The sequence below is a fragment of the Equus caballus genome, chromosome 3 (genome assembly GCF_041296265.1).
Source record: "Equus caballus isolate H_3958 breed thoroughbred chromosome 3, TB-T2T, whole genome shotgun sequence".
Lineage (NCBI taxonomy): Eukaryota > Metazoa > Chordata > Mammalia > Perissodactyla > Equidae > Equus > Equus caballus.
This window is the reverse complement of record NC_091686.1, coordinates 107916911-107935143: the sequence shown is the minus strand read 5'-3', so window position 1 is coordinate 107935143 and position 18233 is coordinate 107916911. Positions and strand designations below refer to the sequence as shown.

The 18233-nt window shown below is 37.8% G+C and overlaps 1 protein-coding gene across 2 annotated transcripts in view; it reads right to left on the bottom strand.

The window, feature by feature from the left end:
• The window catches only part of ADGRA3 (adhesion G protein-coupled receptor A3), a 122066-nt gene that overhangs the window by 35369 nt on the left and 68464 nt on the right, over positions 1-18233 (bottom strand). For both annotated transcript variants that reach the window (XM_023638291.2, XM_070262542.1), the window contains exons 8-12: positions 16117-16281; positions 13305-13506; positions 12183-12338; positions 3051-3212; positions 400-603 (exon numbers count right to left, since the gene is read on the bottom strand). In XM_023638291.2, coding sequence (XP_023494059.1) covers positions 400-603; positions 3051-3212; positions 12183-12338; positions 13305-13506; positions 16117-16281 — 889 coding nt within the window. The remainder of the gene's footprint in view (positions 1-399; positions 604-3050; positions 3213-12182; positions 12339-13304; positions 13507-16116; positions 16282-18233) is intronic.

Below are 18233 nucleotides of genomic sequence, written 5' to 3'. Positions count from 1 at the left end.
GACTTTTCCATTAGGTCCAGCAGACACAGAGACAGGTCACACAATGTTTTTAGGAGGTCCACAAAAATGTTGTCATGTCTTTTAAAATCAGGAGCATAACAATTAAGGTCAAAGAAAATGTTTTAATATGTAATATTTGTCTTTTTACCATTGCAGTCATAAAATAAAATTTTCCTATTTTTGTGTAAAGAAAGAGGTCCAAAGTGCAAAAAATGCCTAGGGCCCATGAAAGTCCTAAGATGGCCCTTCCTGGTCTGAGTTTCCTTTAAAACAACAGCAAACACAAAATAATATTACCCTCACAAAAAACTTTTAACAAGGTTATTTTGCAAAGCAAAACATTTTGACTATTTTAATCTGACCATAAAGGGTCTTAAATGACTATAGAATTTAACATACCTTTAGCGCCAGACTTGAAAATGTATTTGAAACATTGCACTTAAAGCTCAGCTGCTTGTCTGGATTTCCATCCGGATCCCGCCTCCCATAGTCAGAAAGGCCTGTGCGGTCAGAGGCTGCCACTTTCTGGAACACGGTACATGTCATCCCAGTGAAGCCAGTGGCCTTGATGACATAAGCTTCCAGAGCAATATTGGGTGAATACTTGAAAAGTCAATCAAACAGGAGTGATGTAAGATTCATAATATGGGAAAAAAGCACTTTCAAAGAGTTTTCAAACACAAAACACTGCACATAAGCTACAAGAGAAAGTTCAGGTTCTAATTAAATAAAAGCACCGTGCAGACAGACAACTGGCGGAACTTAAAAAGATGCTGGAAGTGAAACGATGTCCTGGAATAGAAAGAAGACCAACGAAGAGGAAAAGAAGTAGTCAAAAAGCATGGAGGACCGCATATAAATCAGAAGTCAATTAAAAATAACTTGAATAGCCCTTTGCAGAAACTATAAGCTAAAAACTGAAGTGCCTTATAAAAAGTTAGCTTAAGAAATCAGTGCACCCCCTTAATGAACATAATACAGGTAGAGTATTAGGCTTTGAGAAATACACTTAGAAGTCAGCTTGTTCAACACTACATGTCATATTCCCTGGTTTTTTTTTTTTACAAGGAGATCAAGTTAACTCTTTGCATTGTTTCACCGATAAAAACTTTACATAAACTTACTCAAAAGCTGTTTCCTCAGAAGAGGAAGGGAGGTGCTGGTTCAAATAGTAGTAAATGAAGAGATTTTAAAAGCAAATTAGGTCAGGAAAATCATCTGAAAAAGACGGCCCTGCCCCAACAGTTTTAAGGAATTCACAAGTGGGACTGAACTCAGGAGGGCCACCAAAACACATAACCCGTCCACACAAACAACCGCCATGCCCACGCCTGGCGGATAGCTCCCTTCACTCCCATTGTCAGAACCATGCCAGAGAGGGCACGAGAAGTGACAAGCTGACCAGTCTCTTTCACATCCAGCAAGGTAATAGGATTTACTGTAAATTCCAAGGACAACATAGAGTCTCTTTCCTTTAAGGATGATTAATTCTATGCCTAGCATACAGGCAAGACACCATTCTAATTAGGTAGAATATATGGACAAAGTCCTCTTTTTTTAAAAAAAAAAAAACATAGAACTTTCATGCAAGGTATCTAAAATCTATTAGGAGGACACAAACTAAAAAATTTAAAAGATAAGGTAGAATTTACCAAGTATCACATGTACGGTAGAAAATAACTGGTGGCTCCCCAAATCTCCAAGACTAAGGAATCCTTGCATTGCTTTTGCCCCACAGGTGAAACATTGTGAAAAATCTTACTAATTCAATTGTCTCTGTTAACGAATAATTTGTATTCCAATTGTTATTGATCAAAGACACACATAAACAACACTAGAGCTTCTGATAAGCAGCAATAATCATGACAAACATGTGAAACCTTAGTTAGAAAAAAGAAATCTGCCATTTTGAGGTACCCTTGCAACCATACCGTAAGTAGATTATTATAAACAAATGTATAATTAAGTTTCCTGGAACCTTTTCTACATATTGAAATAGTGTGCAAATACCCACTATGACCTTTATTATATCCTTGGGTTCTCAGAAGAACCAATGATGTTCAGAGGAAAGAAGATGTTCTTTGGGGTGAGAAATAAGCAAGGCTACAGCGAGGGATTTAAAATGGGTTCAAATGGCCAGGAAAGGCCAAGTAAGGCCATAAAAATGACAAGTTGGTTTCAAGTAAGGCCATGTATCTGAGAGAGAAATAACCCTGACCCAAGTTGTCAAAGACAGGAGCCATGGTAGGCCTCCATTTTATTTATTATAAACTTAAGTGAGCAAAAGGAACAACTAAACACAGTATCATCACAAAAGGTCCCATCAATCAATGGAAAAACAGTAATCTTGAATTGTATAAAATCATAGAAGAAAGTAGAGAATATTATATGAACCCACTAAAATAATTAGGAAATGAAAATCATGGACCAGAGCAGAATATGACTGACAAGGGGATAACATATTATTTATTACATTTATCACAACTATAAAACAAAAATCAAGCAGTATACCAGAAAATTTAGAACAGTCAAATTTAGCACAAATAAGATTTATATTTAATAATCATTAAATTAAATAGTAATAAATAACCCATTATCCCAGGAATGGAAGGACTGAAAATGTCAATAGGTTCACAAGATTTTGGGGGGCATCCCAGTCCTCTTTTGAAACTGAAATCCGGGCAAGCAATCAAGTACTCTCTCAAAACATCCTTCAGGGCACAGAACAGAGTATTGGCCAGAACAGACAGTGGGTATTGACAGGAGGGCAATCCTATAGTGTTCTTATTTGTGTCTTGGAAAGTTTCAGAGGATTAGCTAGCAATAACCATTCAAACTACAGAATAAGAAAGTATTTTCTAGTTACCAAAAAAACAGCTTACTCAAAAGCAAAATTAGCTTTTAAAATGTTTGAGAACAGGAAATTAATAACAAGCAGTAACAGAAAATACCCACCCTAAATAATAACGGGGACGAGGCCTCTCGCTTTTGGGTTAGAGTTGCTTTAAATGAATTTTTTTCTTAGAATTCTAGGATAATGTTACACTTACTGTTGAATAAACATGAGCTCCATTGGCTAGACGGTACGTGGCGATGCGCTGCAGACACTGAACAATTCTACTGCAGGCTTTCGCTTCCCTCTGTGCCAGCCACAGGACACGCTCATCAGCCAACATGATGTTACTTGCAATGTCAACCATCACATCACCTAGCTAGCAGGCGTGCAGGAGAGAAAAGAAAGATCTTTAAAACCAACACAGGCTGTTTAACATAATCAAAATCCTAACGAGACAACAAGATTGGCCTTCAGTCTAAATTTTCACATGAAAACTCAACAGGCACTTTACTTGTTTCTCATTAAAACACCTTCAGATATGAATAGTACATTCGATTATGACCATTTGGTAATATTTAACTCAAAACAGTGTACTTACGTAACCACTAAATCACTGGTGAAAAGACTGACATGCAGGACTCAAAATAATGGGGCCAAAGGCAATTACGTTATTCAAGGGGAAGAAAAAGACATCACATGATCCCAGAATAAAAAGATCTCAACTTTTTGTCTGGAAAACCATTTATAAACCCTTCTTTTTGTGCTAGCTAAGTATCATTACTAAGAAATATGCCCTGCCTGCCTCACAAGCATCCTGTCATGTTCAAAACTCTAGGCACGTCCAACTATGGTGAGTTCCTCATGTGCGCTGGGCCATTGCATGTGTCTTTGCACATGCAGTTTCCTCTACCTCAAATGAACTTCTTCTCTTCCTCCCAACTCGATGAATGCTTTGAGAAATAAACAGATCCTAAGAGGTGCTCACTTTTTCAATGCTGGTTTTCTTTCATTTACTGCATTCTTTTCATTAGCTCAGCCCATAACTTAAAGATGTAAACATCTGTCAGGCAATGCCAATGAAATGTCAATTGACCATTGTTGACTCTGACCTGTATGTCCCATGTTGGAGAAATGCATTGAACAGTCCAGGGCTAATGGACTGTTGTCGAGGGAGTTTGGTATTGAGCAAAATGTTCCTGAGAGGCAGATCTGTGGCCAAAAGAACAACAAAAGCATTCCAGAGGTAGGATCAGAGGATTTACAGGCTGGCTGGTCCTCTATTCAAGCAGTAAGCATCAAAGGCGTTAAGCCCCAAAGCCACACCAGAAAGCCAAGGCTGTCTTAGCAGAATGTCTTTTAATTGTCCTAGAAGATCCCAGCTGAGCTTTGCAATCCTGTTTTGCACCCAATGCTCTTCCCCGGACGTTTATGAGGGCTGATGCAAGTTTGGAAAAAGTTCAGTCCATCTCACCCATGGTTCACAAAGAAGACAAGCCTGTGGAAATCCACCAGATCCCAACCCTGGCACCACGGGGTGAGCAACTGCTCTAAGAGAGGGGTGAAGAACCAGACTTCAAATCCTGACCACTGACTGGGCTGCACACGTAACCTCTCATCCCCTCCTTTATTTGTCTAATGAGGATAACAACACTCTTGTCTTTTCTGAATGCTGTGAAGTTTAAGTTTCAATAATAAATATAAGGCTCCTGAACCCATACCTGGCACAGGGCAAGCACTCAAAAAAATGTTAGCTCTTCTTGTTATTTTATTGCTCTCTTTTTTACCATTTCAACCCCAAAACTGCTAAGAGGGGTGCATATTTGAAGGCTGTGTTTAATACCAGTGCATCATCTAGCAAAACTGCCTCTTTCTCCTCTGTAAAGCCCCATGCCCCCATCCAATTAAAAAACAGTTAACTGACTCCGTACTGTCCTTAACACAGCGTATCACAATTCTGTCCTTCCTTTCTTTCCATTGTGAACATCTTGAGGACAGGGACATCACAGTGTCCTACTTATATTTATACCCTTATTCACTAGTACAGCTCCTGGAATAGAAGCCAATAACTGTACAATATTCATTCACCCATTGACTACATTATTTGTTGAGGACCAAGGTGAGCAGACACTGTCCCAAGCAATGGAGATACAGCAGTGAAAGAAACATACAAGCTCTCTTTTGGAGTTTATAATCTAGTGAAGAAAATACCAAACACCCAAGTTAATACATGTTTAATGATAACTGCAATGAAGAAAATAAGCAGAGTAATATATGATGAAGAGTAATGCAATATAATCCAAATATCCTATTTTAAGATTCTCAAGAGGCATGTCCCCCAAACCCAAGACATTAACAGCATCAACTAACAAAAAATAAGGAAAAGCCTATAATCAAGCTTTGTAGGATCCCAAACCTATTCATTTTAAACAGTTCATGGAACATTAGCATCCTAGTACATATTCCGATAACAAACAGGTATGGGGATGAATTTCACTCAAACAGAAGCCTTTATTTCTGGAGTTATGAAGGATAGTGACTTCAGATATGTCAATTACCAAATATGTTAATCAGTCATTTATACAGTGATTGGAATAATCACCACTACCTCTTAATAGGAATTCAGAGCGGCTGCAATAATTTAGCTAAGTTTTTGTCTATTATTCTTACCTATCATGATTTCAAATTTGTATATAAAAATAAATAGGTAAAAGAGAGGATGTGGTAAAATATGCTCTATGGCTATCAGAAAAGAAATTCTCATTAGCTGCGGAAACTTAAAATACAGGACAATACTGATTCTATTCTAAGGTACTACAAAAACATACGAGGTGTTTACAGATTAGCTTAATTACAACTCAACTTACTGTTCTGTATTTTCTTAAAGTTTTAAATGTATGGACTTTACGAAGATCCAATATAAGACCTAATATATACATCATTTCTACTGAAAGACTATGACTACTACGTGATCAAAGAACTACTGCCGTGGTCCACTAGCTGATGCCAGTAACGGGATTTAACGTGTTAACAATTACAAAGAAAAGAACTCTCTCTAAGAAGGCATAGAGCTCATAAGAGTGATTGTCTTAGCTGAGAACAAGCTATTTTTCTCATTATTTCATTCCAAATGGCTAAGAACTAAGAAAGGGATTTGTTGCCAAAATAGTCCCTAGACCAGGTAATCATCAAATGCTATATGTTTATTCTGCAGCTCGGTTGGGGAAGTAGTTCTGAATCCGTCACAGTGGCAAAAAAGGATAACAGTGCATGAAAAATTACGTTGGATTAAAAAAGTACTCCTGAAATCTGACACACAAAGACAGCTTAAAAATGGCAACCAGCATCAGAAGGCATTGTATTTCTCCTTGACCTCATTCCCTGAAGGCCAGTCCAGCCACAAAAGGGTCAGAAGGAATCATGCACCTGCTCTTCCACCTGTCACAGTAAACAGTGGGGATCAAATGGAAACATGTGTGAATGTGCTTTGTCAAAGATAAAAGGGTAAAGAAATGAAAATGCCATATTAGTAACAATAGAAGTGTTAAATGTCATCTGTTTTAAGAGACAGAATATTTCATGTTCTTCTCAATACATAATTTGGAACTCTGATCAAAATCATCTGTAATTTTCATGAATTTCTGATACATTAGCATAGGAAATGCACAATATTACAAACCAAACTTGAGGATATTTAATTATTTTATTTTATTTATTTTTTGCTGAGGAAGATATGCCATGAGCTAACATCTGTTGCCAATCTTCCTCTTTTTGTTTGAGGAAGACTGTCCCTGAGCAAACACCCATGCCAGTCTTCCTCTATTTTGTATGTGGGATGCCTCCACAGCATAGCTTGACAAGCAGTGTGTAGGTCTGTGCCCAGATCCTGAACCCACAAACTCCAGGCCACCAAAGCGGAGAGTGCAAACTTAACCACTATGCCAATGGGCTGACCCCCTGGTATTATTATTTTCTAAGTTCAAGTAGTCGTCACGATTTTCTCCTAGTTACAAACTACATATAATATTGAGATCATAACTATCTCAAAGTTTGTTATTACCTTGATTATTTTTAATGACGGAGTTGTTCTGCTGTGAAAGCCAAGTTTTAAAAGTGTACTGATGTCACCATTATTGATGTCACCGTTAACTAGCTTCAGTGTCCTGAGGGCCTTGAGATCCACTGTATGCTTCTCAGCAGCTCGCTCAGTTAAGTAATCAATAGCCAATAAGAGGTCTAACTGTGATCAACATCAGGGCCTAGGGCAAAGATTAACGCTCTGACTTTACCATGGTAGAGGAGTAAAGAGAGTGATGATGATGATGATGATGATGACCACGACGATAGGGAAAATGGTGGGAAGGGAAGAGGGCAAAAAGACTGAGAATAATGTTGCATGAATAAATGTTGCCTTTATTCTCTATTTCCTTATAGAAGGTTTGAGCTAGCCTAACAAAATACGAAAGATAATTCTTTTTAGATTAAAACACAAATAAAGAGTGGGAAATACAGACTTAAGAAAAAGAGACACAGAGAAGTTAAAAATGCACATCAATGGCAGAGCTGCTGTGACTAGAGAAAGACTGATTCTTGATGTGTTTCTAGCACAGGCAACGAAGATACAATTATCAACAGGAAGGAGAACATTTCCTCTAAGTAGACAATCCAAGTAGACAAAGTTGCATTTATAAAAATAATTCCTGGAACATTCGAGAGAGGCAGAAGTTAATGAGCAGCACTCTCAGCCACACCTTCACAACAAATGGAAACGCTTCACTCCTAAGATTCCTCCAATTCTCCCAATGGAAGCAGATTTTGTTTTTTCTGATTACAAAAACGTATGTGCATCTCCCTTCCTGGCAGTATGGAAGACAACGTGCTCTGGACAATTCTCCTGCTAAAAGGAAAAAATGCTGAAGCAAAGAAAGTTTTTTTTAAATGCACCAGTCAGAAAATAAAGACTCCTCCAGAGCCAATAGCAAACAAAAGCAGAAATTCAAAGAGCTCTGAGGCAGAACTCTGTTGACCATGGACTAGCTTTTGATGTCCACAGAGGGCCTAGGCCCCACCAACACAGGCCTAACAGGAGATGACCACTGCATAAAACTGATAACCCAAAGGGGACACCTCCTGGGTCAGGACAAACCAGCCCTAAATTAGCCTCACAGAAGGAAGGGGACAGCAAGGAAAGCTGAAACTTGCCTGTCTTGTCATTGGCACAAGGTAGGAGGTAAAAAGAATTTCTTCTTTGACAACTGCAAACACAAGTTGGCATTTGCACAGGACTACGGTCAGACTTCATGTTACTTTCTGGTCTGAAAAACTTCAAGGTGAGATCTAATTTCAAAGGGACCTCCCCTACTCTGGTATTGTTCCTAGGTACTTGGCAGAAGCAAACAAGTATCACACTTAATAATGATATATGAGACCATCTCATTAAGACCCCTTATCACCGACATTAATCAGCATTGTTCTGGAGTTCCTCTCCAATGTATAACCAGAAAAAAAAAAGGTATATATTTTATATAGGAAGAGATAAACCAACTATTATTTGCTGGTGACATAACTATCTGTCTAGAAAATCCCACATAACCAACTGCAAAATTATATGAATAGATTCCATTAAGTAACCAAAGTCCACATTTTTAAAAAACCATAATCAAGGAAAACTGAACATGGACTAGACATGTGATGATATTAAGGACTTAGAACTCATTTGGGTGATATAATAACAGTATCATGGTTATATTTTAAAATTCCATATATTTTCGAAAAATTATGAATGAAATATAACATCTAGAATTTGCTATTAAATATTCCAGCCTTGAGAAAGAGAAAAAGGGAGAAAGAGAGAAGGCGGGAGGGATGGAGGACAAAGGAAATAAGTGGACAGAGAGATGAGACAAGACTCGCAAGTACTGAAAACTGTTGAAGCTTAGTCAAAGGTATAACATAGGTATTAATGGTAACATTCTCTCTCCGAGACTCTTGGAATTTTCTAATTAAAAAAAGTTTACGAAATGTTTTTAAAAAGCAATGTAAAGCTAGAAAATGAAGATACTACTGTGTTCTCTCAAAACCTGTGCCGAAGACACGTTGCCCAGTATCATCTGAAACTTAGCAGAAAGGCAAATTCTCAGACCCCATCGCAGACCTGCAGAGTCAGAAAGTGAAGGGGTGGTGCCCAGCAACTTGTGTCTAACAAACCCTCCAGCTGATTCTGATGCACACGCAAGTTTGAGAAACAACGTTCTAGAAAAGATCGCAAAGCCAGAAGCTGGGTCTTTGAAAAGCTTAACAATATAGAAAAGTCTCACAAGTAGAATCAAGGAAAAAAACATTAGAAATACCAAAAGAAAGAAACATACCTGTCAATAGAGAAGTGATTATGTTTTTAAATGAGTAAATGAAAGAACTTTACATTTTTTTCAATCTATATAAAAAAATGTGCCAAATGAACTTTGTATTGAACTAGCATTAAGGTGCGTGCCTCACTCACATATTTAAAACTAGAATACAGTAAGGGGACTACAGCACATAACCAAATCTAATCTTCATGTAGTTTCTCATCTTCAGAAATGGCTATGTATTGTTTTCATAAGAGAAATCACTATCATAAATATGGAACAGACACTTAAATTGCCTGACAGACAACCTTCAGCTCTTTTTCAAAGACCCCACTAAATACATCACTTAGACCTGGCAGTTGGATAGCTTTTAGCTCTCATCCTAAGACAACAGAGTACCAGCTAGTGTTGGCTAGATTCAATCACAGGTTAAAAAGCAACTGCCTCATAATATTTTAGTTTCGAAAAAATCCATAGCAGAATATTTTTTGTACATAATACAAAAATCAATTTAATTACTTGTCCAATTAAGCTATATGCTCGTTAGGATACCTTAGCATAATTTTATGTAATGGTAAGTAACTTAAAATGAAGCCATTAAACCTCATGATTTCTTTTTACTAAACGGTGAAAGCTATGGCCTGCGGTTTAAGTTTCCAAAGAATCAGATGGGTAACATCACATTTATATCTCAGTTGTTCGATCCTGAATAATTTTCCTCTGTTTCTTCTATTTAGACTAAATAAGTTGCCTTCATTTGTTTCCAAAGATAATTAAAATTTTACCTCCTACGTCAGCCAGTGAAAGCGACATCAACCTCCTTCAAACTAAGTGTTTAGACAAGTAACTAAAGCACGCTGGTGATTTCTTTTTTTTAAAGAACCTCCTTCTTAGCTTCTGAGATCATAAGAATGTTAAATTTCCTGATCATATAAAAGTACATCCTAGCTTTGCAATGATTCTGCAAGTAGTTTCACCTGTATTTTCTCACTTGCGCACACAAACTCCGGAAGTTAACAGGGCAAGTACCATCCCTATTTTAAAAACAAAGAAAGGGCCCATGGTTAATTAGTAACTCACAAACCACAGCTACTTCCAGTCCTCAACAAGATGCTTCCACCTCAGAATATGCCAACGTGATCGACCATTCATTCCACACATTTGCAAATATGGTGAAATGTGCACCTCTGGGCACCACCTCGCTCTTCTTGAGTTAGGAGGTGCACAGAGGCCCCTCATGTCAAAGCTGGGCAGCGTGGGAATAAATACATATTATATGATGGCACAATCTTTTTCAATGTCCACATTCCAAATGTCATTCCAATTACACCAGTGACTCGAAACATCCCTCTTCCAAGAATGACTTCTAATCATGCGGGCAGCTAACCTGTGATTACAATCAACAATGGAGAGCAGGATTACCACAGAGCCAGAATGCAGCCAGCTTCTCTCAGCGCGAGGAAAATTTACACAGGAAGCAGGCTGTGGCCCAGAGACACAATCAAGCAGGAGGACAGTTCACTGGAAAATTGTAGTCTGAAGTTCAGATAACAACACTGAAATGTTACCTCGTTATCAAGTGGTCCTTCGACCTGAGTCTCATTTATATACATAGAACTATTTTCTTCCTTTAACAGCTACATCAAGTAAACTACCTAATGTACTAAGGCGGCAGTTCCAAAATTTATCACCAAAATGCAAGATATTAATAGATATTCTACCCAAAAAAAACCAAAAAGCTCCTACGTTAAATGTAATTTACCTTTTAGCATATTCACCAATGTGAGATGTTCTACGTAAAGAAACACATTAGACTTTTAGTCCAATATTCTCCCCACAGTTGTATATTGAGTATTTCTGGAATACCAGGGCAGGGCAACATTGTACTAGAAAGTAAATGTGATATAAAAGAAAACTCTTAAATTAGATGGCCAGGGTTCTTGGGTTCTGTTTTCAGCCCTGCCCTAACCTAGCTGTAAAACCTTAGATAAATAATGTAATTTTCTTTGGGCTTCAGCTTATGACTTGATTTCTTCTACCTCTAAAATTCATTTTTGTGTGATTATATCATAAAAGAAACAATATATAAAGTTCTCAGGCAGCTCGACACCTGATGAAGTCTAAGAATATGTTAAACTGCTTCTAAAAACTTATTCAAAACATTATTTGCTGGTCATTTGCTCTAAAAACTGTGGTTGTCAATGTTTTCTCCTAAAGGATATTGTGTTGACAAGCATATTCACAGTTTTGCTTTGTTTTGTTTTTTGGTGAGGAAGATTTGCTCTGAGCTAACATCTGTGGCCAATCTTCCTCTTTTTTTGCTTGAGGAAGATTAGCTGAGCTAACATCTGTGTCAGTCTTCCTCTGCTTTTGCATGCAGGTCACTGCCACATCATGGCTTGATGAGTGGTGTAGGTGCGTGCCCAGGATCCGAACCCATGAACTTGGGCTGCCAAAGTGGAACACGCTAGACTTAACCACTACAGCATGGGGCCAGCACAAGCATATCATAGTTTTAGCATGGTTTTTAAAATGTACCCCTTTCAAGGTCACTAAGTTTTCAATCACTTGGAATTTCAAAATAGTTCCTAAAACACTCTTTCATTTCTCCAGGACATCACAAAAGCAATTAAGCAATTTAACACAAGATCTGGGTGACTAAAACTCACATTAAGAAGGATGGCTTGTGTAGAGAAAAGAAATCCCAGTACTCCCCAGTACTAACCCAAAATGTGGAGGCGGAAAGATGCTTTCTCCCAGGCTGGCTCTGCTCTGTCAGGGGACCTTAATTTCCCAGAACTGACAGTTCACTTCTACTCCACCCAACGAAAGGTCATTATAATAGATGGAGTGGAAGTTTCTCTATGACCAATTTGGAAACTAAAAAGTGTATTTAGTTCAAATCTAGCAAACATAAACAGACTTTAAAAATACAGATTCATCTCTACCACAGGACCGTTTGTTGGCATGCTATATGCTACAAAGCTGAACTAGAAAAATACCTCTTTTGATTTTTCCTCTTTGGTAAATCTTCCAAATTTTTCTATCATTTCAGCCACAAAAATAACATCCATCTTGTCAGAGAAGTTGGCTGCCTCCACAGTGTAAGCCAGTAACTGTCGGGCTGTGGCCACAGCATTGGTCAGATTGAGGGGCATCTACACGAAAAAGGAAAAAGGAGGCACTCAGCAAAATATCAAAAGAATTTTGACATTTTATCTTTGTATTTAAAAACATAGCAATGGATTCAAAATCTTTATTACTTACTCACCACGACCTTCTTAAAATGCTTTTTCAAACCTGAGAAAACTGAAATTTTCATGGGAACTTCCCTGAGAGAAATTTTCTTTAACTTGGCATGAAATATAATAATAAACGAAAACACATCACGTAAACAGGCTGCACCATCTCTCCCTCTCTGCTTCTCCAAATTTTACAGGCACTCAATTCCAATTGCTTAGTAAAGAGGCTTTCCTGAGTACTCCAGCTGGGAGGGATCAATATCTCCCTGGAACTCCTACTCCACAGGAGTATGAACCATTTATTTAGCACTTATCTGTATCACCAGGCACTGCCAGTAATGTTTTACATCTGTTTATTTATTGACTTAAACACGACTCAGCACCAATCATTGCAAAAAGGGTATCCCAGATACTAAGGTTCATAAAAAAATGTATAATACAGACACCATCTTCCAGCTGCTGATAATCTGGTGAGGTTTATAAAAGATGCATAGAAGCAAAGACAGGAAAAGGTATCTGAGTAGTACATGTATGACAAAGGATCACCTGTGACAAAGGGACTTTACATAAAAGGAACCCAAGAGGGGGCTTCCCAGGTGGACTTGGAGGATAGCTGGGATTTTGTCCAGTGGAAACAGATGATTAAGGCATTCAAACAAAGGCGGAAAACCAGGCAGTGACTGGAAAGGAAGAGTGAAGCCACAGAGGGCCTTGAATACCAGTTGAGAAAACTAGGCTGGATCTCCAAGATAGACCAATCAATGGAAGCATAAACCCAAAATCCTTATGCTTTACTAGGATGTAAAAAAAACTCTTAGGTAATTTGGTTTGAATACCATGTTTTATTAACAACCTCGGCAAATTTGAAGACTGTTGAGTTACCTGATTAAACATATAAAGGACTCTAGTGACATCGTTTGCATACTGACAGCGAGAATAATCATCGTCTGCCCAAAAGCCACCTCTATCACATCGGCGCCAAGCCTTCCGCTCATCCTGCGGGTTTCCAGGATAGATCCCAGCACCGTGGGTGTTCCGAGTACACTGCAGATATGCAGTAATGCCTGCCAGTGTTCGGGGCCATCTAGAGGGACGAAGATAAAATAATACAAGAAAACTTACATTGACAAAAGTCATAAGAGAAGAAAAGTTGAAGATGAAAACGTCATGTATAATTATAGAGAAAAATCAAGGAGAATAAATAAAACTCCTTTAAGAATAAAAACCAAACTAAAAAAAAAGTTAACATGAACTAAATCATTTTAAACTATCAGCCAAGTATATTTTAATACCATAACAGAATAGGATATTTTTCTAAAATACTCTAAATGTTGCTATAAACAGACAGGGAAATTGTGCCTTATGCCGTAAAAGAGAAAAATGCTGCAACAAATGGATTTGCATTTCTTTTTAATTACTGCTATTATATTGTAGGTTTATGTAACCATTAGGTATATAAGGTCAGAATTGTGTCCAATCTAAACAGAATTTGGCCTTTCGCAGAAGTAGTTAGTACCACTGCAGAGAAGAGTTACCACAGCAGGTCCGAGTGGCTAGCAGGTCCCCTGCTATCCTTAGAAAGGTTTGATTGCAACACTGGCCCTTTGGTGGTCTCCAGGAATTTGGGGCCTGGAGCATCCCCATGAACAGCTAACTGCTAAGGGTGTTCATTGTGCCTACAGTGCTTGCACAAGTAATGCAGTTTATGCTGAACACCTGTTTTCTTCCTGGGAGTCCGAAATTTCAGTACATGCTAGGCAGAGGATGCCTATATGACCAGCCCCCCAATAAGAACTTTGGGTGCTGAGTCTTCAATGGGCTTCCCTGGGCAGAAACACTGCATGGAGGGTGCTGCCTTTTCATCACTGGAGGAGTAGGCTCTGTGCAACCCTCACAAGAGGGAGAGAGCACAAGGAGGCCTGCACATGGATCGCTTCAGAACCCAACTGTGCCTTTTTCCCTTATGATCCAGCTACATATCTTACTACATCCCTATAAGATATCTTAGATGTGACTCCAACTATATCAAGTTCCATGAATCCTTCTAGCAAATTTCTGTGCTTGTGGGTGCTCTTGAAGAACTCCAACACAGTATACAACTTAATTTATCTGGGAGAAGCCCAAATAAATTGTATAGTCACTGTTTAAGTGACTATACAAACCTGTTGGCATGGATCATCACTAAATGGACTGGAAGAAATCTTCCACTTCTCCAAAAATGGGAATGAAAATGAACATATTTAATAAAAGTTACAGCAGACTCCTAACACAGGAACTGCTAAATTATAATCAGTCACATCAAAATATAATTCATTATCAAAAACTGTATAACTAGACCAAGCAACACTAAACTAAATCTTATAATGCAGTGGAAGTTTAATTGTATATCTTAAGGAGTGTCAAAAGATAAATAATTCATTAGTCAGTTAAATAATTCAATTTTTCTTCTACTTTTAAAAGTATAAAATACTCAAAAGCTATGAGTAAAAAAAGAAAATCCACCATAAGCAGAAGACATATTATAATTACTTAGTAAAAGATGTCGGATATAACAAAATTAAATGTTATCTAGTTCACCTTGAAGTATACAATATAAGTATTATAGATTAACAGTTAATCCACATAAAAGACTTATTCACTGGCAATAATAAATGCTGATTTCTGTATACTTGTGTCAAGGAGAATTTTTTTCAAAGGACAAAAGACAATTAAAAAAAAGCAATGAAGAACTAGCTGAGCTAAGATGCTGTTATTTCTTTTTCACCTCAAATTTGAAAGATTAACCAAAGGATTTACTTATCCTTTAAAAATCGGGCTTACAGCCACAAGGCAGCAATAGGACCCATCACAGACCGTGCAAACTGGGTATTCAACAATCTTTACTCTGGTTTAAACAGCAATCTATCTCCCTTTGTTTATATCAACTATAAACTCACTATTAAAATCCTGAATGTAAAAAATATTAATAATATATTTAAAGATGTTTTAAAGCAACTTTGAAAGTAAAGAGAGTTTAAGGTAAAAGTTTTACCTCTCACAAATTCTTAACTTTCTAGTAAAAAAGTCATAATATTGAACTCATTTTGCTTATGTTAACACAGAGTCCAACGCCAATGGCCTCCCAAGTTTGAGGCCACCCAAGAACTTTCATTTTCCGAAGTCTTTCTTGCTTAGTTGTCAGAATCAACCAAATAGGGGAGGAAAATGGGACATCTTTTCTCCTAATTATGATGTCTACACTTAACTGCCACCAGTTAAAAGTGATTTAGCGATACTAACCCTCCAAAGTCCACCCATAAAAGAGCCCTTGAAAAACCAGGAAATAGCATTGCACGGTCTGAATTTTGCACTATTTTAGGGGAACATTTCGGAAATTCGACTAAAGTAGTAGTTCTTAACTATTACAACAAAACCACCTGTTAAAAATGAACACTTCCAGCTCTTCCTTCCGAGACTCTTAAATCAACAGATCTGAGATAAAATTCAGGCACCTACTTTTTTAAAGCTCCATAAATATTTCTGAAATCACTGTTCTAAAGGATAGTCTTCAGATAGATATATAAGGATATATATGTGCATACACATACATTTTCCAAATTTTCTTACTGAGGATAGGAGACCAATTATGTGCCTTTGAGAATAAAAAGAGATTTGAAGCAAAGGAGACTTTTGCAGCCTTTTCCATGTCACTGACCTGAAGTCGCCTTTATTGTTGACCACCCTCTCAGGAGGACAGTACTGAGCAGAGCTTTCCAACACCACAATGTCGACAGTTCTCGTGTTATTGCCACGTTTGGTCTGGACATGACAGCCCCAATTTCCAGTTGATCCAGCCTGAATATTAGAAATGGTTAGGGCACTGCATGAAGAAAGATTTTAAAAAGAGAGAAAATATGGTTAGGCAAAAAGGGAAACCAACAAGGGCTTCTGTCATTCATTTAGCAAATACGTCTGAATGCACATTGGGCATCAAGCGCCTGCTAGATAAAAAACAGATTTAAAAAATGATTTCTCCATGGGCCGGCCCGGCGGTGTAGCAGTTGGGTTCGTGCACTCTGCTTCAGAGGCTCGGGGTTCACCAGTTTGGATCCTGGGCACGGACATACACACCGCTCATCAAGCCATGCTGTCATAGGTGTCTCACATACAAAATAGAGGAAGATGGGCAGGGATGTTAGCTCACATCCAGTCTTCCTCAGCAAAAAGAGGAGGATTGGGGGCAGATGTTAGCTCAGGGCCAATCTTCCTCAAAAAAAGGAAAAGAAAAGAAAAAAATTGATTCCTCCATTTAAGTTCTTTAGCAGCAGGTCAAGACAAGCAGGTAACGGGACACTTAGAATACTCTGGGAAGAGTCATATCAGAAGTATGAATAAAGTGCAATGGTACACGATGCCTGAGACCTTGCCTTCCAGAAGCAGAGAGGAGGACACAGCAGGAAGGGGACAGCCACTGTAAAGGCAGAAACATCATGGCACATTCTTCAGCAAAACTAATGGAGAAGTTTCCGAGTTACATCTCCCTTCTCATAGGTTCTGAGGAAAATTCTCAAGCATGAAGCAAGGAGACCAATATTAGGGAGTAATTCAGAAAATATTTAAAGTACAATATCTTGTGGAAGAAGGGTTATACAAGAAGCAACCCGTTAAGTCCCTAAAAAGATTTAGCACATTACCAATTAATGCTTTAACAAAAGGAGTTTTCCACGGAATAGCATCCGTCACATTTTATAAAACAGCTATATTTCTAAATAGCTATCAGTAAATTCAATTTTCAAGATGAAATCATAATTCTCTAATATAAAACCTATTTTAAAGAGCAAACATCAGAACCTTCAATTAACCTTTATTCCCCACCGCATGACCCATTATGCTTTGCTTTTATGTAGATATAAATAGGAAATAATGAGACATAAAGCATGTATCATTCTAATTAACTTACAAAATTATAACCTAAAGTTAATATACATTTTTCCAGTCTCCTAAATCATGAATGGCAACACAACAACAAACATCCTAATAAAAACTTTGAGGCACTGTTATTATTTTGAATCAAAGAAAATGTTTATCATCTTTACCAGTAAATAAACCAATACACTAAAGTAAATATATTGAAAATAAAAAGAGTTTTGACGTTAAATTTAAATAAGAAAGTGTCAAACATTCTAGTTACATAACTCTACTGAACTAAGAAGTGTATGAAAAATTTTGGCAATGAAAATCATTCTCTAATACAAAGATTTCCAAACTTTCTTGTTTCTCAGCATCTTCACTGACGACATAACTTTTTCACGGTGCCCCTGGCTCAAAAGAAACACCTACAGCGGTTCCAATTACTAAATTAAATCCCCAAACCGTGCAGCTATGTCCTAGTAACTTAGTAGTCATTTGAAAAAATAACACATATTACTTTGTAATAAAGGTTTTACTTCATTCTTAAACAACCACAAGTACTTCCTAATGGTTTCAACAATGATTTTCACACAGTACTTGCTTTGTACCATAGTAATCGCCAAAAACCCATTATCCTAAAGTATGGCACCAGCGAAAAGGAATGCAGCACTATCTAACGTGGACACCCTAACTGCCTGGAGCCAGCAGCTGTGCGGTGTCTGACACTGTCCAGCATCACTATGCTTCCTCAAAAGCTGCAAATACCCCCACAGCCCCTCTGGAAACTCACTGCAGTGCCTCAGGACACTCCAGGCACTATGATCCTAATATATTTTGTGAATGTTTTTTTAGATAACTTTTTGCAATAACTTCAATGTCTAAAACCAATTATCAGGACAAAATTTTCAGGAATCCTCAGTG